General features: G+C 36.8%; 2 protein-coding genes across 2 annotated transcripts in view; both read right to left on the bottom strand.

Annotated features, from left to right (window-relative positions):
• Positions 1 to 138: 138 nt before the first annotated feature.
• On the bottom strand, positions 139 to 11,130 carry LOC114247169 (glucose dehydrogenase [FAD, quinone]). The gene is made up of 7 exons (XM_028180042.2): positions 10,857 to 11,130; positions 5,223 to 6,118; positions 2,959 to 3,175; positions 1,597 to 1,798; positions 954 to 1,165; positions 666 to 815; positions 139 to 353 (listed from the first exon to the last, which is right to left on the bottom strand). Exons 2-7 carry the CDS (start codon positions 6,098 to 6,100, stop codon positions 150 to 152), a joined length of 1,863 nt encoding a protein of 620 aa, XP_028035843.2. The 5' UTR covers positions 6,101 to 6,118; positions 10,857 to 11,130; the 3' UTR covers positions 139 to 149.
• A 3,168-nt stretch (positions 11,131 to 14,298) lies between these two features.
• The window catches only part of LOC114247168 (uncharacterized), a 28,607-nt gene continuing 19,135 nt past the window's right edge, over positions 14,299 to 23,770 (bottom strand). The window contains exons 4-5 of the mRNA XM_089732828.1: positions 20,582 to 20,765; positions 14,299 to 15,866 (exon numbers count right to left, since the gene is read on the bottom strand). Of these exons, the coding sequence (XP_089588954.1) occupies positions 15,774 to 15,866; positions 20,582 to 20,765 (277 nt within the window). The 3' untranslated portion in view covers positions 14,299 to 15,773. The remainder of the gene's footprint in view (positions 15,867 to 20,581; positions 20,766 to 23,770) is intronic.

The raw sequence follows: 23,770 nt of genomic DNA, 5'->3' as shown, positions 1-23,770 counted from the left end.
TATTGTTTTATTATACACATTAATTTAAACAAGATGACTAGGGAGAATTTTTACTATAAATTTTATTTATAAAATGTAACTACTGTATCTAAAATCTAAAGAGGGTGTATTATAGCAATTATATTTAAAAAAAAATCACTAATATTTTATTAATTTAAATAACCCCAGTCCTCCTTAATCATGTCTGCAGCTTTCTCTGCTATCATTACAACTGGAGCGTGAGTGTGAGATGCGGGAATTCGTGGCATTATTGAGGCATCTGCTATTCTTAATCCTTTAACACCGTGTACTAATAATCTAGGAGAAACTACTCCAGTTGGATCTCCTGTTGGTGCCATTTTACAAGTGCCGACCTAAAAATAAAAAAAATTTGATGAACGTATAATGGTATTTCTAATGTAATACAGTATTTTATTTAGATAATAAACTTTTTAAACCGGAGTGCATGACTGCTTTAGAGCGGAAATAAGTACCTGTGCGGGCTTACAAATCTTATAATACGCACTGCTACGGATTGGATTGGATACCGGTTGGCGATCGCAGTACTCTGGTATAGTAGTCGGCTACTAATTCTGCTGCTCATTCTTCAGTAAATTTCCGACATACAGCTAAACATACGACGGTGCTATTCCAGACTGAACCCACACAGCTAAACCTGTACCTACCTGGTGATCCAGTGTAATAGAAGTCTGCTTTATGGCGCATTCCCAGTATTCATCTGAGTCAAAGATTAGATGTTCGCAACCAGGAAATGGTGTATCATGTAGTTTTGTATTGTATTGTTGAAATGCTTTTGTTCCTATTATATTTTCAATCTGCGAAATCATAATTATATGTCTAAAAATTTAATTGGAACTATAAATATTTTTTTGAGGCTTCATGTCAATTATGTAGCTTTCAAATCTGTATACGGCAACAATAATTCAATTAAACTTTAAAAAAAAAACAATTACCATTCGGACTCCTTGTACCATAGCCTTGAGGTCATTCAAATCACTGAAGTAGTTCGGTTGAATTCTCGGATGGTCGAAAAAATTTGAACTTCTTAACATAAGTCGTCCAACACTCCTTGGGCGAATCAGTACAGGGTTGAGAGAGAAAGTACGCCATCTCACTTTCGGGGGAAGTGTACCGTAGACTTTCCAGAACCATTTATCTGTAACTCCTACAATCATACTTAAACATCAATATCTTTTTAATTCTTAATTAATATAAAGCACTCGAAATATGTATATAGGATGTTTGTAATATAGTTTCAAGATATGAAAGATATCAAATGAAAACAAAGAAGTTGTTATTATGGTAATCATTAAGCACCGTGGAACTCCCACTGAGTTTCTCGCCGGATCTTCTCAGTGGGTTGCGTTTCCGATCCGGTGGTAGATTCTGCGAAGAACTGCTCTTGCTAGGGCCAGTATTAGCAACACTCCCGGTCTGAGCTCGTGAGCTCACCTACACGTCAAGGAGAAGCTGAAATAGCCTCTTAAGGCTTGAAATAGCCTCTCAAGGCTATCAGCATAGGTAGGAAAAAAACTGTGGAACCAATGAGATAGATATAAAATATATTTTCACATTAAATTATTTATCAATACGTACCGAGTAAAGAACGCAAAATTCCTATAAAATCTCCGGCCAGAGACCCTGCTCCCATGACTAGTTCCATGTCTGGCCGGCTTGCTACTGAATCGTTTGATACATTAGTACGTATGAATGCTAGGCCGGCAGCTCCGCCTGGAAGCGTTAAAGGGCCCTTGCCCGTCATATATGATGCCGCTGAGAAAGGTGATGCAGCCGTTAACTGAATAATAGCAAAATAAATCGTTAAATCCTTAGCACCTTCTGTTATCTATTCATAGATCCAATTTAATTAGTAGTAGAGAGGAAAAAGTAAAAAGCAACGGAGCTTGCGGGCGCAGCCGCATTTTATGACTACGAACAATTGTTTACATAACAAACTGTGTCCACATGGTTCAGTAATTATAAAGGAATATCCGTAAAAACCACTGTATATTAGTATATATACAGTGGTTTTTATTTATTGTTTACGAATGTTCTCGATTAGAGACCTGTGAGTTGCACTCAGAACCAGTAACTTGAGATAGAAAAGCTTGTTCTTTTGATAAGAAAATAATAATCTTTCATCGGTAAATGCACAAGGAAATCTTATTAATTTTATGTTTACAACCACTACATACTTCATTTTATTTATATTAGTTTTTTTAAAGATTCCATTGCATAGGGGATCCCTACCTGAGACGAACTGCGTCTATAGCAATTTGTATTTAATCTTTTTTTTTTATTGCCCTTGTAGGCAGACGGTCATACGGCCCATCTGATGGTGAGTGGTTACCGTCGCCCATGGACTTCAGCAATACCAGGGGCAGAGCCAGGCCGCTGCCTACCGCTTAATACTCTCCACAAGCCTCGTTTGAAGAAGGACATGTCATAGCGCTCGGGAAACACCGTGGAGGGGAGCTCATTCCATAGCCGGATGGTACGTGGCAAAAAAGACCTCTGGAAACGCACTGTCGATGAACGCAGCGGTTCCAGATAATATGGATGAACTCTGCTCCGATGGCGGGAGGTGCGATAATAAAAAGGCGATGAGGGGATCATCTCAAACAATTCCTCAGAGCATTCCCCATGGAACATACGGTAGAAAATACAGAGGGAACCGAAGTCCGTCCCCAGACCCAGAGGTTCCAAACAATCCGTGAGGATGGGATTATCGACAATCCGAACGGCCCTCTTCTGTATTCTGTACCTAGACGCTTTTTACCTAGTTCGGCATATGGAATATGGAAGTCATTAAATCCTAAGACACCTAATATCTTCGTGCTAGGGCATAATGTATGTTTGTAAACAATTAACACCGGGATGGGCCGTTAGCTTGTGTACCTAATTAATACTTTGTACCTGAATAATAATTAATACGATATGTTGTATTTTATAACTTACATCGTTAACACAAAGCCTAGAGTCATTGACTATGAATGCGTTTCCGGAGAAAGTAACATGATCTTGTAGATTGTATCCGACAGGGAGGTCAACCAGAGTACGTATGCCCATCTTCTCTAAGTGTTCAGTTGGTCCCACACCTGAGAGCATCAACAGCTGAGCTGAACCAATGGTGCCAGCCGATAAAATTACTTCTCTGCGTGCTAGAACCCTGTATCTAAAACATGCACAGTTGAATAAGTTTTTAAAAATATAAGGGAACCTTTTATTTACATAGTGAAATTTTATTTAACAACTAAATCAGAGTGGTTAAAAATAAAAAATCTCTGAATCTGAATTCGAAGAAAATTTAGATTTTGAGATGAAACAAATTTACGGTATGCACAAAAATAAAGCGAATGTATTTATTAACAAAATGACCAAAAATTGCCTTACTTCTTTAATAGATGATTAAACCGATCTTTTTGTCTGATGACACGTGACATTCGCTAAATCAAGACATACATACAAACAAATGCTTCGTGCACGACGTTAAACTCCATTGATATTCAAAACCACCTTAAGTCTCATTCAAGTCGATGTAACGCTCTTAGCACTAATCTCTTAACTAAGTAAAAGTACAGGAAACGTTCACAAGAATAATAAAACTCTCGTATAATATCGTATAGCCCTTCAAAGTGACATTTAACTTTATGGGTCTTGTTCGCATTTTATTTTCCTGGTATAAAGTGCCGTTGTGACAGCAAAGGGTGTTATTGATACACATTAGCTAAATTAAATATAGACACGGATAGATCCGTTGAACCCTAATAAAAAGTGGTTAATAGTTGTTAGCTTATTACATATAGCAATGTCTCTAAATGTATTCTACAAATAATTTTTAATATACGAAAATCTGTTGAAAATTTTACTTCGTTTTGTTGTTTTTGTATGTAGCCTAACAGCTCGAGGCCAGCTATTTAGAGAGTGCATCTACTACTGAATTAAAATCGCGAACCATGAAACGAGCCGATTAGAAAATTAGCGGTCTGATACTATGAGCTAAGGTATTTACGTTGAACTTTTAGACAAGTTCGAGGAGTATGGTGACCTGTGTTTTGGTTGTTATTATTAGCTTCCACTAGCAGAAAGTGTGGATCAGAAGGATCTGTAAAGTCGTGGCTAAGACGTCGACGTTGGTTGACTGGCGTGCTCGGATCGGGGGTGTGGTTAGCGGCGGCTATGATAAGTGGCTTATTGTGTCGCGCTGCCTATTTGAAGTAGCACCCTCCAATCGGGCACTCTTAAGTCTCATAAAAATTTATAACCACATCAGCGAGTTTAGCCCACCGATGTTTTGAAGATGCTGGCTCATATAGTTGCTTCTCGTCATCAGTCGGGGGCGTTTATTGAATTCTTATTATAACTTTTACGGCCCCACTTACTTATAGTGTTGTATTTAGATATTCATTAAAAATACTTTTAACGGCATCTTAAAGATTTAGTTTAGAAATAATTTATTATCTAGTACATGTTACAATGCTGTATGTTTGTTTGTATTCGCATAAACATAATGAGATTTTGTTAGTTAAAACCTTCGTCCAATTTATCATTATTATTTCATCGACAAGTTTAAAAGAAAACGGTATTTATAATGATAATAAAAACATTTTAGTAAGATTTCAGATTCGTTTTAAAATTATCATGAATTGACAGATAGCGAGTACCTACACAGGCAGACTAAGGTGTGACCTACCTGAGGGTAGGCAATGTTAAACAACCATGAACACTTTAAATGGATTCGCTCACCTTAAGATGAAAGGTCAAAGTCGCAGTTGAAATGACGATCATCCCATGAATTATACTTTATACATAACTAGCTGACCCGGCAGACTTCGTAGTGCCTCAATCGATAAACAAAAGACCTAAACTTTTGTATAAAATAAACTTAAAAGAAACAAAAGGAATCCGTCCGACGGGGGACACATCAAAGGGAAAACAAAATTGTTATTTTTAACTTTTAAACCTTTTTTGGACTTCCACAAATTATTCAAGACCAAAATTAGCCAAATCGGTCCAGCCGTTCTCGAGTTTTAGCGAGACTAACGAACAGCAATTCATTTTTATATATATGGATTGTTTACGGCACCACGAAATGGTAAAAATGCTTAGGTATTTTCAGGGTACCTTTCTATGCCATGTCACAACATCAGTAGTTATTCTGGTTGCATTTATTATACGATATAAATCTTATTTTATTTATGATGAATAAATTTTGAACTGACCTTTTATTTCGTTTGATGAATTCTACACCATAAATTGTTTTGGTTTCAGGTTTTATTAATATTTTTGTGACGATGGTGTGTTTGGTAACTTTCAAATTTTTTCTAAAACGGACAGGCTCTAGAAATGCTTTCGACGAACTGCATCTTCTACCGTTTCTCATTGTAGCTTGAGGTTTTGAGAAACCCATCATATGTTCCCCGTTAGGGTCCCGCCATTCATATCCGAGCTCTTCGCCGGCTTTTCTAAACACTTTTTCCAGGGGAGACTTATAAGGAGCATGATCTATGTCTAAATATCCATTTCTTCCATGGTATGAGGAGTTTTTCAATTCATCTATCTTTATGTTTTCCGACTTTTTAAAGTATGGCAATATATCGTTATAGCTCCAACCTGGATTACCCATTCTAGCCCAGTCATTATAATCTTCAGGATGTCCTCTTTGGTATATTAAAAAGTTAAGTACGCTGCTACCGCCAAGTACTTTTCCTCGGGGAAGAAAACAGACTTTCCCTCTTAAATCCTTACACGCTCGTGGTTCCGGCTCTGAGGTATAGCCCCAGTTCATAGGTGTCATTGATAAAAACGAAGCGAATATTGGAACATCCGAGAAAAAGTTTTCATTGCCTCCTGCTTCGATAAGTAGAACTTTCCATTGTGGCACTTCAGTTAGTCGGTTTGCGATAACGCATCCCGCAGAACCAGCTCCTACAACGATGAAGTCAAACTCCTCTCGGTGTTTAGGTGTATAGTCCTGAACGAAACCCTCCTTAGGGTTCAATGGCCAAGGCCGGAATAAGTCGGTCCAGTAATCAAAAAAGAAGTTGGCGTCTAAACCTCTTACAGCCGTGACGTATAGGAGAAGGAAGACACATCGCATGTTTTTTCGCTTTCATTCCTAAAATTCATAAACAATATATGATTAAACTAGAATCAAACGGGTGAAATACACACAAATTGATACTAAGATAAAATAGTTACTACTTGTAAGTAATAATACTAGAATCATAGAATAATAAAATAGTTACTACTTGTAAATAATAATACTAGAATCATAGAATAATACTTGGAAATAATAAACTATAATAATGAATTAAAATATATAATAATTTTGATTTGTATTATAAAAAGCAGCAGATATTTAATTATGTTCTTTCGTTAATAAAAATACTGTAAATACTAATTATTGCACTATATATTTCTGATTAAGCCTTTTACTATAAAATGGTGAAAAAACAAACATAACAACTACGAATTTCAATCAGATACATATTTCACTAGAAAAATCGGCACCTGCTTGTGGGATTTGGTCTCTAGCATACCCGGATCGCTTTGCACGAGTACACTAGGTGTCTTACCCTTAAGGCCATGGGTGCTTCAAACCCAACTTTGTTGCAGTTGTAAAAACATACTTTTGTACTTAAATAAGTAACATTTTCTAAGCAATGGTAAGTACTTTATTCCAAGGACTTCTCTTATCGGTAATCTTAAACTTATAAAGAACACAACATGAATAACAAATGACTGTTTCAGACAAAATGGTATTCTGATCAGACGTGTCGTGGCTAAGACCATGTAATGAAGAATCTGTGTTCATTTTAATATGAATGCCAATGTAATAGAGATTTTTTTTTAAACGTTTTTTACGTAATTATTCTTACAGAAAAATTTGTGTTTGAGATTACGATATGGCATTTAAATATGAGAGCTGTAAATAGGTGTTCATATGTAATTATGAAACTTATTTCAGTCGAATAAACACAAATTTATCGCAAGTCCGTTGACCGTCACCTTAATAAGCAAAGGATGCGATCATCAATCACAATGTGGAACATCCGGCACTGAAAGTAGGTTCCACACAGTTTCGATTTTTGTCACACAATGCTCGGAAAATCTCGCATTTATTTATTACATACGTAATGCTATTGTGTTCGTGTTGTCCATAATGATTTAACTGGTCAATACGTTTATGGATTTTCCAGTATATATTATTTTTAATATATGTTGATTGTATCCAAACCAAGGACAATTGGAATTGGTTTTTGGGATTTGTCTCTATAGAGTTTGACGGAAGTCGTTGGTACCAGGAGACCTGAAATGGGAGCAATGCAAGACCGAAGTGCGTTGTAAAGAGGTTTTGCAGCACTTGAAAGTTAATTAAGCGCACAAGTGATCCTAAAAAAAATCGCCCGAAAAGGCCAAAATCAAAATCGCTAAAAATCGAAATGATCTTGGAAGGTTGCAGGAATATTTGTGAAATTTGCTCTATAGGGAACGCCTCTTTCTACGCAGCGAACCCGCAAACCAGTGCTTTCCGTGGGCTTATATCAACTCAATTCGCCGCGCTCACAGATCCGTCCCAGAGAGTTCTCGACTTCAGGTGCAAGCTCTTATCGTCTCTCTGGGATAATGTTCCAATTTGAATTCTGATGGTCACTGTATCGCATGTTACCCTGCCCGAGCCCAGCTGGAATAACCCTTTAGGCTATCGGCGATTATGTAGGGAAATAAAATAAATCTGTTATGCTATTGTTAGCATAGTATAATGCATGCCATTCATCAATGACATGTATTTGATGAAACGAGTTGGGGAAAGCACCGAGCCTTTTGACATTAATGCAATATAACTCATTCTAAAGTTTGTATGCCTTTTCAGCTATGCTCAAGAGATTAGTTAAGGGTATAGTCCATACATTTACATTTGGTAATAAGGTTGCAATGAGGGTATAGTATTACTTCGATTTTTCTTTTCTTTGCTTTTCGAAGTTATTCAAAGGGTGAAACAATTGAATAGTTTTTTAATATGCTTTGTATAGATAGGTGTGAATAGTACTGTTGCTATGTCAATAACAACAGAATTGCCTAAAGCCGGGTTCAAAGTTAGTTTGCCGTATTTATTAAGCTATGTTTCTTTGCCTTGCTCGACAAGCCTATATGCACTGAAATGTGTTCTGTTACTGTTAGTATATCACTGTTAATTGTTTTATACTTGAATTTGAAACCCACAACATTGTGACACAATGATGTGCACAATTTATCTTTAGCAAAGTGATTCAGCATCTTGCTTATTTACAATTCAGTTTTCGATTTTTTTTAAGAGATGGAAAGCCTCATGGCATACCTGGTGTTATCTGGTTCTCGGAGCGTATAGACGTTACAACGTGAATGCCATTACCAATCTTAATACGCAGTGTTTAAGTTTCAATTGCATTGTGTACCCTTCCTTCAACCCGGACAGCAGAAATAGGCTGAACGGTGGTATCTCTCGTCGGGGGATCGCCCGTGATATACGGATTATTAATTTGCTTGTAATTGATAACTTAGTCGCGGATTTATGAGTAGTATGAATAGACTTTACTGGAACATCAAGAATAAAATGCTAAGTATGATGTGTTGCAAAATGTTGATTCCAAAGTACAGGTATGTTGTATATCCAAACGAGCCTCTGAGAATTCAAACTGACTTGACCAGTTCTTTCGAAATAATTTGTTATCCGATTTTTAGATTCAGTTATTGTGTAATGAAACCGCATAAATATATACCGGGCTTTTTCTATAGAATCATTTTAAATAGTACAATTGTTCCTATATTGAATTGCAATTCATCGGGAATTTGTCATGTTAATAATATTATTCCTGACAATCAATGTATGTATAACAACCTAAACATAACACAAGCAAAATTTTATTTTCCACCCGGACATTTTCCTTGGTTGTAAAAAATATTAGGACCTTCAAAATTTAAGTCGCGAAAATATGACAAACCATTATTAAGGTTAATGAGGCATTTTACTTCATGCGCCATTTTATTACAAGCTCGTACTTTATAAAAAAAGGTGGCGTTAAGCGTTATTAAAATAATCCTCGATATAAATTTAAAACACATTCATTTAGTATAATAATACCTGACGAAAACGCACTCTAAAGAAACTTTAATAATTATCATTCTATTGATCTAACTCTCTCTCTTCGATCGGTTCCTCACTGCTGAGGATCGTGACTCCGTCCGATTTCGTCAACCAACTGTCTCCATCGATCCCGCCCTGCAGCCCGGTGGAGTGCGTCGCTGATAGGTATTCCCAGCTCCTCCGCTATTTGGTCCGACCATCGTTTGGGACCTCTACCCCTAGGCCTTTTTCCCTCTATTTTACCGGTCACCACAAGGCGTTCCAAATTGCTGGTATCCCTACGTGCAATATGACCAAAATACCGCAATATTCTTTGTAGGCAGATTGTGGATAGACGATGAATCTTTTCTATTTTTAACTGCCTGAGAATAGATATGTTGGTGCGGCGGGCCGTCCATGGTATTCGTAGCATACGTCGCCAGCATCACATCTCAAAAGCGTCGATTCTCTGCCTATCTGCGGCTTTGAGTGTCCACGTCTCTATTGATCTATACTAGGTTTTTTTTATTGCCCTTGTAGGCAAACGAGCATACGGCCCACCTGATGGTGAGGTGCTACCGTCGCCCATGGACTACAATAATGCTAGGGGCAGAGCCTACTACGTCAGAAATATGCCTAAACTTCTACGTACTAGGTCCAAGATCCCGCGGTAGGCCCAAGAAACGCTGGTCGGATGTAAAGGCGAAATAGAGGAGTCGAAGTGGTCGTGGCCTAAAGGATAAGATGTCCGGTGCATTCGTGTTGAGCGATGAACCGGTGTTCGAATCTCAGGCGGATACCAATTTTTCTAATGAAATACGTACTCAACAAATGTTCACGATTGACTTCCACGTTGAAGGAATAACATCGTGTAATAAAAATCAAACCCGACCGCGACCGTCCCGACCCGAAAATTATAACTTGCGTAATTACTGGTGGTAGGACCTCTTGTATGTCCGCACGGATAGGTACCACCACCTTGCCTATTTCTGCCGTGAAGCAGTAATGCGTTTCGGTTTGAAGAGTGGGGGCAGCCGTTGTAACTATACTGAGACCTTAGAACTTATATCTCAAGGTGGGTGGCGGTATTTACGTTGTAGATGTCTATGGACTCCAGTAACCACTTAACATCAGGTGGGCTGTGAGCTCGTCCTTCCATCTAAGCAATAAAAAAAAAAATGAAAACGCTGCCCGCAAAAAACTCACAACCTCTTGAAAAAGTTTCAGACAATGGGTGTCAGAACTCCATATAACATAAGTAGTCCATAAATATAATTGGATGGGGCGAATAAAAATTGCCCGACAACAAACATACAAGGTACTTGTAGATGGGTTTAAGTTTTTAAGAGAGATTTCATATTTCTTTTTGTGATCTAAAATATGTTTTCCATTATTAGCCAAATAATTCTGGAATTTTTTAAAGTGTAGTAACTAATACAGATATACATTAAACAAAATAATAAATATCACAAAGTAATTAATTCGATTAAAAATGAAATAAATGTTTTGTAGGCTTTGGGTTTTATTATAAATATTATTAAATGACGCTAACTACCACATTAAAACATCATGGAACCAGCCTAATTCTTCATTTACATATATTTTCAGTAAACATTTTTAATGTTCATAATATTCTATAAATTGGGTTCGGTTAACAAATAGCAAATTTTTAAAGACGAATTTTAATTTAGGATTTTTGTAAGTACGTGTTTGTTTTTTTTTTAATAAAAAAAGTACTTTTTTAACTTACCTTACTTTTGTCCCAAAATTTGAATGTAGAAGCAAGCACTGCAGTTATCAATTGAGATGACACATTGAACGCTCATTGATACAACTGATCGTCACTAAATAAAATATCTCAATAAAACTATGGACCGAATATCGCGTGCTCACGGCTATTAGGGCCAATGTTAGCAATGAAATTTCTAGGAAATTAATATTTTCCGTTTTCATATATTATTGCGCGTGGCTGCGTGCTTCTAGCACACTGTACGGGCAAACGTCTAAGTCTATAGTTCTCTATAGCTTGTTGCGCGCGTAGTTTTACAAGTAAATTAAGCTCACGTCGCTAAATCGACCTTGGCCATGTGAACAACAATGCTGCTGTTCACAATTCGGTGTTTGAATGAAATAAAATTACGTAAATATTTGGTAATTAGATAAATTGAATCGAAACACATTTTTTTTTTAATTGTCAGGTACAAGCTGTACGAACGGTGCCTGAAGTCATTTAATATATCCTTTTTATTGTATTGATGAGCGAAGGAGCGGATATGATGAATTCCGAAGACTTTACTATATCTAGACGGCCTACAACTACATTTAAAATATCGCATTTGGAAATAATAATAGAACGAGTCTTAGGATTTGTTTGGTTTTCACGAGTCGTGCAATTAATTAAAACTTCATTTACGGTTTATCTGCAGTTGACACAATATTCAAATGTCGACAAATAACATCTTATTCGTCCATGACTACGAATAATGAAGCGTCAGAAATAATAAAATGACAATAATAAACGCTAGATTAATAAATTAATTAGGTTTGTGTTGGTTTTAATTGAAAAATTCGTATAGGTACTCGCATAACATGCCCTATTTTTGGGGGTTCAATTTATGAATTTGTCAAAAATAAAGAAAAGTATTTTGACACTTCTGAGTTTGTATTATCAAAGTTATATTAATGGGTTAAATAAATTAATTATTATAGATTTTAAAAATTAAAATTAAATTTTCAATTTTATTATTGCATTGTATTTATTCATTCTTGCTTTTTATGCTTGACTAGAATTTCAGTCGTTGTGTTAAAGTGAAGATTGTGAAGAATTTTACAGCATATCGTATTGGATGTGCTTTTTTTTTGGTTTTATAATAATATTACGTGTATTTCTTCTGTGCGTGTGTTTGTCACTGAACTCCTCTTAAACGGCTGGACCGATTTTAGTGAAATTTTCTGTGTACCTTCAGGTGGATTCGATTTAGAAATCAGCCTGGCAGATGGCGCTGCAGTCGGTATCTAGGTTATATGTCTTTCCTAGAAATTATTTATATGGCAAAACAACGTTTGCCGGGCCAGCTAGTAATAATATTATTTCATGGATGCGCGTAAGTAATTTATCGGTAACAAGGATGATTTCGTTCAGAAAAGAAAAATACTTAAATAAAAATAGAAATTTGTTATAGTTAGCGATTTTATTTCCGTACTTGTGTTTTACATTTATTAATTTATTAACATTTTCTTTTTAGTCGACTTCATAGAACGGCGCGATGCTGTGTTTTGACTGTTTGTATTTTATGCGTGCTCTTCGATTTATTTGGTAATTTTGGACAGGGCTTAAAAAGGTTTTTGTCTTATTGTTAACCGACTTCAAAAAAGGAGGAGGCTCTCAACTGTATGTCTTTTTTTATGTTTGTCACCTCATAACTTTTGACTGGGTGAATCGATTTTGATGATTATTTTTTTATTAGAAAGCTGACACTTCCCATGTGCTCTCATTTTTCCCATGTGCACTCAATTTAGTCCAGATCTGATAATGGTATCCACGAGAAAACCATATAAATCTTAAATTTGCATTAATTACGTGCGCGACAAATAGATGAATAACTCAATATCACGCTAACCGATTTCGATGATTATTCTTTTTAGTCTATAATAATTTGTTTTCGAATATCTTTTTTTTTTCTATTTGAAGTCGGTTTTTGTTAAAGCATGTCTATTTACAATTATTACTTTCGAGGTGGTCCCGTCGTGATTCGGTCTGAAGTCGGTTTTCATTTATAATTTATACATTATGTTATCACAAAACGAACGAACAATTAACAAAAACGAACTATTGTAAAGCGTTAATTATTTTACAACAAATGCACGTCCTTACTAAATAATAAGCAATTTTTACTTTACAAATTTACTTATAAATAATTAAAAAAAAAGAAAAACCATTGAGTCGAAAACTTTTGCGTAAGACAATTGCGTTGTGAATAATTCTTAATTTTTCGTGCGAAAATAAATACAATTATTTTTTAAAACCTGCTGTGAATTTTCCAATTTACATGCTATGACTTCGTCATAATCAGGCTTTGAAAACAGAATCATGTGATACTTGAATTACTTGTGTTTGTTTCAAAACATGTCCTGGAACTGGGAACCGGGCTCTTTGGTCAAGGTGTGCCTCTTTTAATGACACTATATATTATGACATTGATAGAACTAAATTTACCAACATGTGAATTCTACATATATATTACAATTCGCATCTTTAATTTATGAGGGCTTATTAATATTCGAATTGCATCTTTACATCTTATTATATTATAAATAACATGATTTATGTAGGCGCGGGTCGATGTGCGTTTGGTATCAAATTATTACATAATCATTATGTACCTAAGTACTTATTTCCAATGTTATAAACTAGTTTAGTTATTTCTACGATTGCACTAGTTCTAAATTTATTTAAGTTCGATAACTATTTTTTGTTTACGATGTATTTATTTATTTTAATGTTTAGGAACTATTGGTAAGTTCCAGCAAATATATTATTATTACAATATTAGGTACATCTGTTTTCTATATAACTCATACGTTCATGGCCTAAATGGGGCATAAGGTTCCTTCTACAAAGGCGTTGGGAACGTAAATAATACCGCCCACCTCTAGACGATTTCGAAATCTGTGGAGGGTAGAGGTATGGAGCACATTCTCTATGTATGAAAAAGTGAACTAGGATGGCGCCACTGTCGTAAGTGGTGTAATTTCAAAGTACCAAAAGAATTTCATGTTAATTTTTTTCTTCTCAGCACACTTCACTCTGTTACAACTGCTACAACTTAATATCATACGACTTGTCGCGCCATTGCTATTTTGGTGTATTTTTGAGTTATGATTTGCTGCTTATAGCTGTATATTTTTTAATTAGGCTCCCATATTCTCTTACTTCTAACCTCCTTATCGAACTCTTAATTGCATTAGAACATCGGCTATGCTAGACTATTTTTACCCCTAATAAATCTCATTATAGCATATTGGAATTTAATAGTGGTGAGCCTAAATCTATTGTTAAATTCGTTTTGTTGCGCATGCATGTGCTTACTGTTTTACGACTAATTGGCTAGACTAGGTTTGCAAAATGAAGGCAGTGCTCTAGAAATAATGGAGATCAATAAATGGACACCCTAAAAAAATTAACGTGCGAGAAATTTTCAAATAGGCTTTATTTACATTTTCAACAATTTTCGTGATGATATAACTAATTGCTTTTATCGCATTACTTTTTTCTTACTTGTAAAAGAGAAAACACAAATAATAATATACGCATTATTCATTTAAAATTTCATTCGACATTGACACAAAATAATAAAATTTATTATCTACTAATTCAAGGATTATTATGCCTTAATAATTTGATTTGTAATCGTAGCTATCACCGAATAGAAGACATTTGTCAAAAATCTGAATAGCACTACTGATATTTTCAAGATAAATTTGCATATATATACATACAAGTACCGTACAACAATATTCAGAAAATTTGGTCTACCGAGCAAGAAACTCGTTCAGTGGAAGATCCTTCCTTTGCCATTCACCTATTACATATCGTCTTTTCGCATTAAAACTGTATAATCTCAAAACTTACTAAATTTTACAGGAGAGTGTTTTAAAGGCTTAACATATTATTATGATGTACTAGAGGTCCCGCAGTAGTCGAAATTCGACTATAATTAATTGGAATTGTAAGTTTGTACACTATTATGATTGTATTTTATACTTCTATAATCACAAATTTCGCCAAGACTACGCTATAAAAATATTAACAAAGACAAACCATATTCTATTCTCAATTTGACAACAGACGTCAGGAACAAAAGTTTGACAATAAATAGTATGTATGCGTGTGTGCGTCAAATGCATGGTATGTAGTGTGTGTAATGTTTTCTTTATTGATTTAATGTATCTTTTGTGCATTATTTAAAAAAAATATTAGCATTGTGCACTTCTTCTCTGTATTCTCTATAAGTGTGGAAAATTTCATACTCCTCCGTCCGCGCAATTTTCGTAAAAAGGGATACAAAGTTTTTGCTTCACGTATTAATATGTATATAGATTTAATATTAATCATCTTTGCAATTTTATTTATTTTTTAGTTTTTATCAGTTACATTATCTGTCTTTTAAAGTAAGATAAAATTATGTATTAATTTTGTTAATAGTAGTCAAAATGTAGGTAAACTAAAAAAAAAAACTAAAACTAAACTACGCTCTTTTGACAGTATTTATGAGAAAAATACTGTTGATACCAAATGATTCCGTATATTAACTCAATTTCGAATATTTTTGGAAATTGTACACTTAATGCGAAAAGACGATATATCTGTATCTTTGAAGCCGTAGGGGTTTAAAATCTATTTGAAAACGTAGATCTAAAATTTAGATACCCATTAGCTGGTCGGGGTTAATCGTTTTTACTACTAATTCACAAGCACCTAGACCTAAAACCGTAAGGGGATGTCTAAAAATAATTTCATGCGCTCTCCGATGTCGGTCAGAGTGCGCTCGTCGAGCTGTTAGCTGTCGTCGTCGTTAATAGCATCTTCGTCGTCGTCATCGAGAGGCTGGCTGGTGAGCGCCGCCCAGAGCGGAGACCTGGCGCCCAGCACAGCCGAGCCACGCCGCTAGCTGTCCCGTGTGCACGCCACCGCCGTGCTGGCCGCTCCCACAGCACCGAAGATGATCGCTCCCACTTCACGATCCGGTGTTACCTCGACCTGATTACAATCAAATGTTTTAAAGTGAACTTTTTGCCGTCTCAAACTTTTTCGTCTATGTGTTGCATGTTGCGTGACGGCCGGCCGCGGAGTAGGGATAAAGTGAAAGGCGCTCGTCAGAGCAGCCAAGGCCAATATGGCGGCGCCTTCAGTTCGCAGCAGCTGACAGGAGTGTAGTGTATAGACTATTACTCATTTGTGCCAGTGCTCCACGCTATTTTGTTTGTTTTTGTCAGTGTTGTTTGTCAGAGTTAAATGTCTATAATGTGAAAAAAAGTTACACTTTTACCGTGGTTTCATGAAACCACACAATCCGTTTTTTTATTGCTTAGATGGGTGGACGAGCTCATGGGCTACCTGGTGTTGAATGCTAAGCGGAGACATCATAAGTCTAAGTTTTATAGTAATGAGTGCCTCAGACGTTTTTCGTTTTTAGATGTTAAATAAAAAAGAACAATATTTATTAAAAGTCGTTTTATTTATTGTTAAATGAAAGAGCAGTTCTTGAAGTTTATTTATGAAAAACAACCGTTTGCAAATGCGCACCATTCACTTGTTCACACTCATTTAATCTGGAGCTAAAATTTTCAAACACTCGCTGGAGCATCGCTCTTGGAATAAAAGTTGATTTTTTTGGTGATTTTTTGCTTCAAAACATTCAGGTTGGGTGGCATGAATTTTACATTTTACTTTTTAGGTAGCCTCATAGGAAAAAATCAGCAGGCGTTAAATCAGGGCTCCTCGGTGGCCAGTTGATGTCTCCTCGGCGACTTATCACTCTTCCACGGAATATATCTTGAAGAGCAGCTAATGAGTCATTTGTAACATGAGATGTGGCTCAATCTTTCTAGAAAAAGATGTCGCAGTTGTAGTTAGTTTTGCATTTCTGTAGCCAAAAAAGTCCGGATAATATGGCAGTATCGAGTAGTCAATTCAAAAACGAAAAACATTCTGAAACACCCTTTACAACGGCTGCTCCACCCTTCAAACCGAATCATATTAGTGCTTCACGGAAAAAATAGGCAGGGTAGTGGTACCTACCCGTGCGGGCCTCCAACGCTATCAGTGATATTAATTTTTGTTTTTAATTAAGACAAGTGCATGGGCAGAGCAACCACAGTCCACGTGTTAAGTGATTATTCGGAAATGTTGCCGATCTTAAGGCATAAGAACAAAATCTTTATTGTATTGGAAATTACCGGAAAAGTTTTTTTTAAGTGTTAGTTAATAATTTTTTAATTTTGACAGCTAAACTAATCAGTATGCAAGAAAAATGGCCAACATATACTCGTATAGCCTGGAATATAGGACATTGACTAAACGATAGCAGAAAATTCAAAAGACACACAAATATTGTATTATAAATTCTAAATTGTATAATTTGAGTTTTTCGTAATTGTCATATTTACAAACTCTATTTATATTTTCCTATAATTTTTGTTATACGCAGAGAGCTTTAAAACTAGTTTAATAATGGATACTAAATTTTAGTTTCATCTGCATGTGAATTATGAAACAACACGTACGCATATTTAATTTACGTAACATTGTATAAATTTATATTGTGGCCATGTTGTTATTGCTCAATAAAAGGTGTGGTGAGCTGTCACTTTATTAACAATAACTTTTGTATTTTAATTATAATATAAAGTATAGCTCAAGCTATAATTTTATTGTCTTGAGAATTTTTCATGAGGTAATTCGGTCTTCTACTTTTTATTATCGCACCACCCGCACCCGAATCTAGTTAATCTCTACTACTTGAAATAGCTGGGTTTATAAATAGTGCGTTTTAAGAATTTTTCATGAAGTAATTCGATCTTCTACTTTTTATTATCGCACCACCCGCACCCGAATCGAGATAATCTCTACTACTTGAAATAGCTGGGTTTATAAATAGTGCGTTTTAAGAATTTTTCATGAAGTAATTCGGTCTTCTACTTTTTATTATCGCACCACCCGCATCCGTATCGAGATAATCTCTACTACTTGAAATAGCTGGGTTTATAAATAGTGCGTTTTAAGAATTTTTCATGAAGTAATTCGATCTTCTACTTTTTATTATCGCACCACCCGCACCCAAATCGAGATAATCTCTACTACTTGAAATAGCTGGGTTTATAATAGTGCGTTTTAAGAATTTTTCATGACGTAATTCGGTCTTCTACTTTTTATTATCGCACCACCCGCACCCGAATCGAGTTAATCTCTACTACTTGGAATAGCTGGGTTTATAAATAGTGCGTTTTAAGAATTTTTCATGAAGTAATTCGGTCTTCTACTTTTTATTATCGCACCACCCGCACCCGAATCGAGATAATCTCTACTACTTGAAATAGCTGGGTTTATAAATAGTGCGTTTTAAGAATTTTTCATGAAGTAATTCGGTCTTCTACTTTTTATTATCGCACCACCCACACCCGAATCGAGATAATCTCTACTACTTGAAATAGCTGGGTTTATAAATAGTGCGTTTTAAGAATTTTTCATGAAGTAATTCGGTCTTCTACTTTTTATTATCGCACCACCCGCACCCGAATCGAGTTAATCTCTACTACTTGAAATAGCTGGGTTTATAAATAGTGCGTTTAAGAATTTTTCATGAAGTAATTCGGTCTTCTACTTTTTATTATCGCACCACCCGCACCCGAATCGAGATAATCTCTACTACTTGAAATAGCTGGGTTTATAAATAGTGCGTTTTAAGAATTTTTCATGAAGTAATTCGGTCTTCTACTTTTTATTATCGCACCACCCGCACCCGAATCGAGATAATCTCTACTACTTGAAATAGCTGGGTTTATAAATAGTGCGTTTTAAGAATTTTTCATGAAGTAATTCGGTCTTCTACTTTTTATTATCGCACCACCCGCACCCGAATCGAGTTAATCTCTACTACTTGAAATAGCTGGGTTTATAAATAGTGCGTTTAAGAATTTTTCATGAAGTAATTCGGTCTTCTACTTTTTATTATCGCACCACCCGCACCCGGATCGAGATAATCTCTACTACTTGAAATAGCTGGGTTTATAAATAGTGCGTTTTAAGATTTTTTCATGAAGTAATTCGGTCTTCTACTTTTTATTATCGCACCACCCGCACCCGAATCGAGTTAATCTCTACTACTTGGAATAGCTGGGTTTATAAATAGTGCGTTTTAAGAATTTTTCATGAAGTAATTCGGTCTTCTACTTTTTATTATCGCACCACCCGCACCCGAATCGAGATAATCTCTACTACTTGAAATAGCTGGGTTTATAAATAGTGCGTTTTAAGAATTTTTCATGAAGTAATTCGGTCTTCTACTTTTTATTATCGCACCATCCGCACCCGAATCGAGATAATCTCTACTACTTGAAATAGGTGGGTTTATAAATAGGGCGTTTTAAGGCATACTATTTATTACGTACCATCCCTTTTTCCAGTTCACGGTGTTTTTCGAACATTATGACACTAAATCCTATATTAAACGAGGCTTGAAATCATCTAGTGGATGTTTGTCTAAGGTTGCAATAAATAAATATTTAAAATAAATAGCTTAGAGGTCCGAAGTGTTTTTTGAAAGTCAGTATAATAAATAGTCAAATAATTAATAAGAATTAGCGACACGTTTCGAAGAATTATTCGTATATAGCGGATAATATCAAAGCAAAATAGCAAAGTATCTAGAGGTAAGCTGCAATAGTTTTCAAGAATTAAAAGGGATTTTTCTCCGCTGTTGCGACATTTCCCGATTAAGCGATGAATGTAGAAATGATATAGAATCGAAGCCACTAATAGATTTTATGGAGTCGTGCTTAGAATGTTTTAATACAGGGAGGTATAATTACTTGTACACTTCCAACTAAAACGAGGTTCCGATGCGTGGAGTGAGAAGTTTATAAATAATTTGTATTCATGCTTTAAACGTTCGTGGCTAATGAAAGTTTTGCTTAAGAAGTTCTGTTTTGTGGTGCTATTTGGCATTCATTCAAGCAAGTTAAACTTTGTTCATGAATTTTCATCACGTAATTTGCTCGTGTTAATTGCATTAGGGAAATAGTCTATGTTGAATGATGCCAGCGACGATTCATAGGTCGCTTGAGACAAAAATGATAAAACTTTTATGTTATGTCTTTGTATATTGTTCTTATTATATACCCACTAGCTGTACCCGCCCGCTTTGCTGGGCATTTAAAATTAACATTATTATTTCTCACCCCCACAAAGATTCTCATAATTAACGCCCCCGCAACTGGTGTACGGAGTCCAACACTCACATAAATATTAGCCTATCCATTAAGTACATGTACTTTCTACATGGATTCAAGTCAATCGGATGCATGGTTCAGTAGTTATAACGGAACATCCGTAAAAACGACTGTAGATTTATATATTAGTATAGATAGGATAACGTCCGTCCCTCTGGTGTAGTGGTAAGTGACATGGTCACTACACTAGGGGGTCGCGGGTTCGGATCCCGCCAAGGGAAGATATTTGTATGATAAATATAAATATCTTTTCCAGGGTTATGGATGTATATTAAATATATGTATGTGTATAATAAAAATCTTACATTTATTTCCGTTATCTGGTACCTGTAACACAAGTTCTTTACGAACTTATCACGGGACCAGTTAACGTGGCGTGATTGTTAGTAAAATATTTATATTTATTTAAAAAAAAAAAAAAAACTTTTTCACTCCTTTTTTAATATTGTGTGCTTCAAAACGTACCTGTGAAAGGGTTGTTTGTTCAGGGTCTGATCGCTCTTCCAGTACTGTGTCGAGTTCTAGGGTAGGTGGCGGTCGCGGCGATCTCACCAAGCTCACCGGCCGAGGCTTTGCTTTCACAGGAGACAGGCGCACCACGGAGAGCTCACCTCTATCCAGTTCGCAGTTACGACGTCTGGCGCGTTCTCTGTTCACACATGAATTGTATTTTTGTTTGTCAATTTAAATTTTATTTTTTAGACGTATTGCGCGTATACGCGATTGCATGCAGCAGAGATGCGAATGTTGCGATGGATGTGAGGAGTAACGAGAATGGATAGAATACGGGATGAATATGTTAGGGGAAGTCTGAAAGTGGCACCTGTGACAGAGAAGCTGAGAAGTGCGCGTTTGGGATTGTATGGACATGTGTTGAGACGAAAATCAGGTTGTTAAGAGAGTGTTAACTATGAATGTGGAAGGATGTAGATAAAGATGTTGATCTAAGAAGATATGGATGGATTGCGTGAAAGACGATATGAGTAAGAGATAAGTGAGCGAAGAAATTGTATATGATAGAAGAGTATGGAAGAAGAAAACATGTTGCGCCGACTCCAGGAGACTGGGAGAAGATCAGGAGAATGATGATGATGAGACGTACAGACGTAGATTTTGCAATACCTAATACGAAGCGCTTACTTGAGGTCACTCCTTGCAGAAGGAGAATAACCTAGCTTATTTTGAGAATTAAGTTTATGTACTAATTACACTGGATTCACGGCTTTTATAATACCTACTGGTGGTAAGACCTCATGTGAATCCGCGCGGTTGGGTACCACCGCCCTGCTTATTTCTGCCGTGAAGTAGTAATGCGTTTCGGTTGGAAGGGTGGGGCAGCCGATGTAACTATACTTGAGACCTTAGAACTTATATTACAAGGCGGGTGGCGCATTTACGTTGTGGATGTCTATGGGCTCCAGTAACCACTTAACACCAGGTGGGCTGTGAGCTTGTCCACCCATCTAAGCAATAAAATAAAATAAAACTTCCCGTTGTGTCCATATCAAGAGATGTGACTATGTCGGTTTTTTCTTCCTTCCTAAGCTATAGCTATAGCCTTGAGAGGCTATGTCAGCGTAACCCTAAAGGCTCAAACGAGGAGGTGTTGCTAACATTAGCCCTAGCAAGAGCAGTGCTTCGCAGAATCTACCACCGGATCGGAAACGCGACCCACTGAGAATATCCGGCGAGAAACTCAGTGGGCGATGGCGGTGTTCGAATCCTGAAGGCAAGTATCAATTTAGAGAAAATATTTTCGTTTTGGCTTTTCCTAAAAAAGTACGAATGACTTCCAGAACGTAAGAATAATATCGTTTAATAAAAATTTAAAGAGAGAGAAGAAGGGTCGTCGTACCCCCTTTCGGGGGCACGGAACGGGCCTCGGGGCAAACCCCACTACCCGGGACGGAGCTCCCTGCCACATAGGGCAGGGGTGAAGTAGATGCGGGGAGGACTTGGGGAAGGTACGCTGTTCGCAGCGTGCACGGCTGCACTACATCGACAAAACATATATACTTATACATAATACGATGGGCTTGAATGGCTCCAGGGATGACGCTTTTCCCTTACTAACTAACTACAAGCTAACTACAAACTAAACTACACTACTATTTACACGGGGACAACAGTCAGCGGCTACGAGGGGCCCGCCACCGGCCCCATGCCGCGGCCCCGCCTCTACAAATCAGAGGGGGAGCCGCGGCACTAGTTTGGCGCTCACCCGCTCCGGGCTCCCCAGAAGGGGAAGTCCGTCACGGGGAGGGGCCGACTTAAAACACTCCCCAAACGGGGGAGTGGTCCACCCTCGGGGGTGGAAAATGGGTCCCCATAGGGGGGCACCCCAACAATGTGGGGGGAAGTGACGAGTGTGGACAGCTCAGTCCCATGGGGGCACTCATTATGAGCACTCCCATATCACTCCGATTAAGCCGACTATCTTACCATAGCCGGGGGTTCCAGTAGCTCCCTTGGTAGCGCCAGACCATCAGGTGGTCTAGCGTGCAAGGGAGCTAAATTGTGGAGATGCTCGTGGGGTCCACCGTCAGCCCGCTCGTAAAGATTACGAGCTAGCCTCCGGATGAACTCCTCGAGCGACTCCACATCCAGATCCCGGGCGATTACGGCATTACTGACGTAACGCCCTGCTCCGACTATCGTGCGAAGAGCCAGATTCTGCTGGGCCTGTAACTTCACCCGCGTGAAAAATTTAAAGAGAGAAACATACATTGGTGTACTTAATGGTGGTAACGTGTATTATTAGCACGAACGAATAAATACTACAAACCTGTTTATTTCTGTCGCTGAGAAGGTACGTTTTCCGGTTTTAAGGGCGAGACTGCCAATATACCACAACATTGAGGCTTCGACCTCATATCTCAAGGATCTCAAAGTCTACGAGGTCCGATAACCACTTATCAACAGGTGGGCATTTGACTCACATAGGAACGCAAAAAAAAATTGAGTTGAAATATTCTTTTACAACCTCGTAATCAAAATATTGTGTATTTGTTAACAAAATTATATCTACTATATTTATTGTTATATTTTTTAGAGTAAATATAGTTTACGTGTTCCGCGAGACGATTCAATTTTTTTTCTACGATTTTAACTTTAATTAGAACCTTACAAATAAGTCTAAAAGGGCATTGAGAATGGAGCTTTGCTGATAGTTAACAAGTACGAAGAATGATGGTTATCGCAAAATATGATATTTGTATGTAAGTATGATATCGTATGCCCGAAATTCACTCCAAATATCATTCAATTCAATACGTTTCGGCTTCTCGATAAGCAAATTGAAAAGTGCCTCAAAGCGCCTCAGTGTCATATTCGGTTTATGTATTGAGATATCGCGCCGGATTTTATGTAGTGTATACTCCAGTGAGCTGTATTTTGGAAGAGCCACTCGTCGCCCATTGATAGCATCCATACTGACTTTTTCAGCTACACAAAATCTTTATTTATATACTTTAAGATATTGTACGTATAACTTTTGAACAGTACGGAAACGATTTCTGTTAGGTTTTACTACAATAAATAATAGTTTAAAAAAACTAACAAAATACTCTTTTATAGAAAATCCAACTAAAAAATAGAAAATTTTACTGGTGGTAGGACCTCTTGTGAGTCCGTGCGGATAGGTACCACCGCCCT

This window comes from Bombyx mandarina, chromosome 15, assembly GCF_030267445.1.
Source record: "Bombyx mandarina strain Sakado chromosome 15, ASM3026744v2".
Lineage (NCBI taxonomy): Eukaryota > Metazoa > Arthropoda > Insecta > Lepidoptera > Bombycidae > Bombyx > Bombyx mandarina.
Note: the sequence above shows the minus strand (reverse complement) of the source record. Positions and strands in the feature narration are given on the sequence as shown.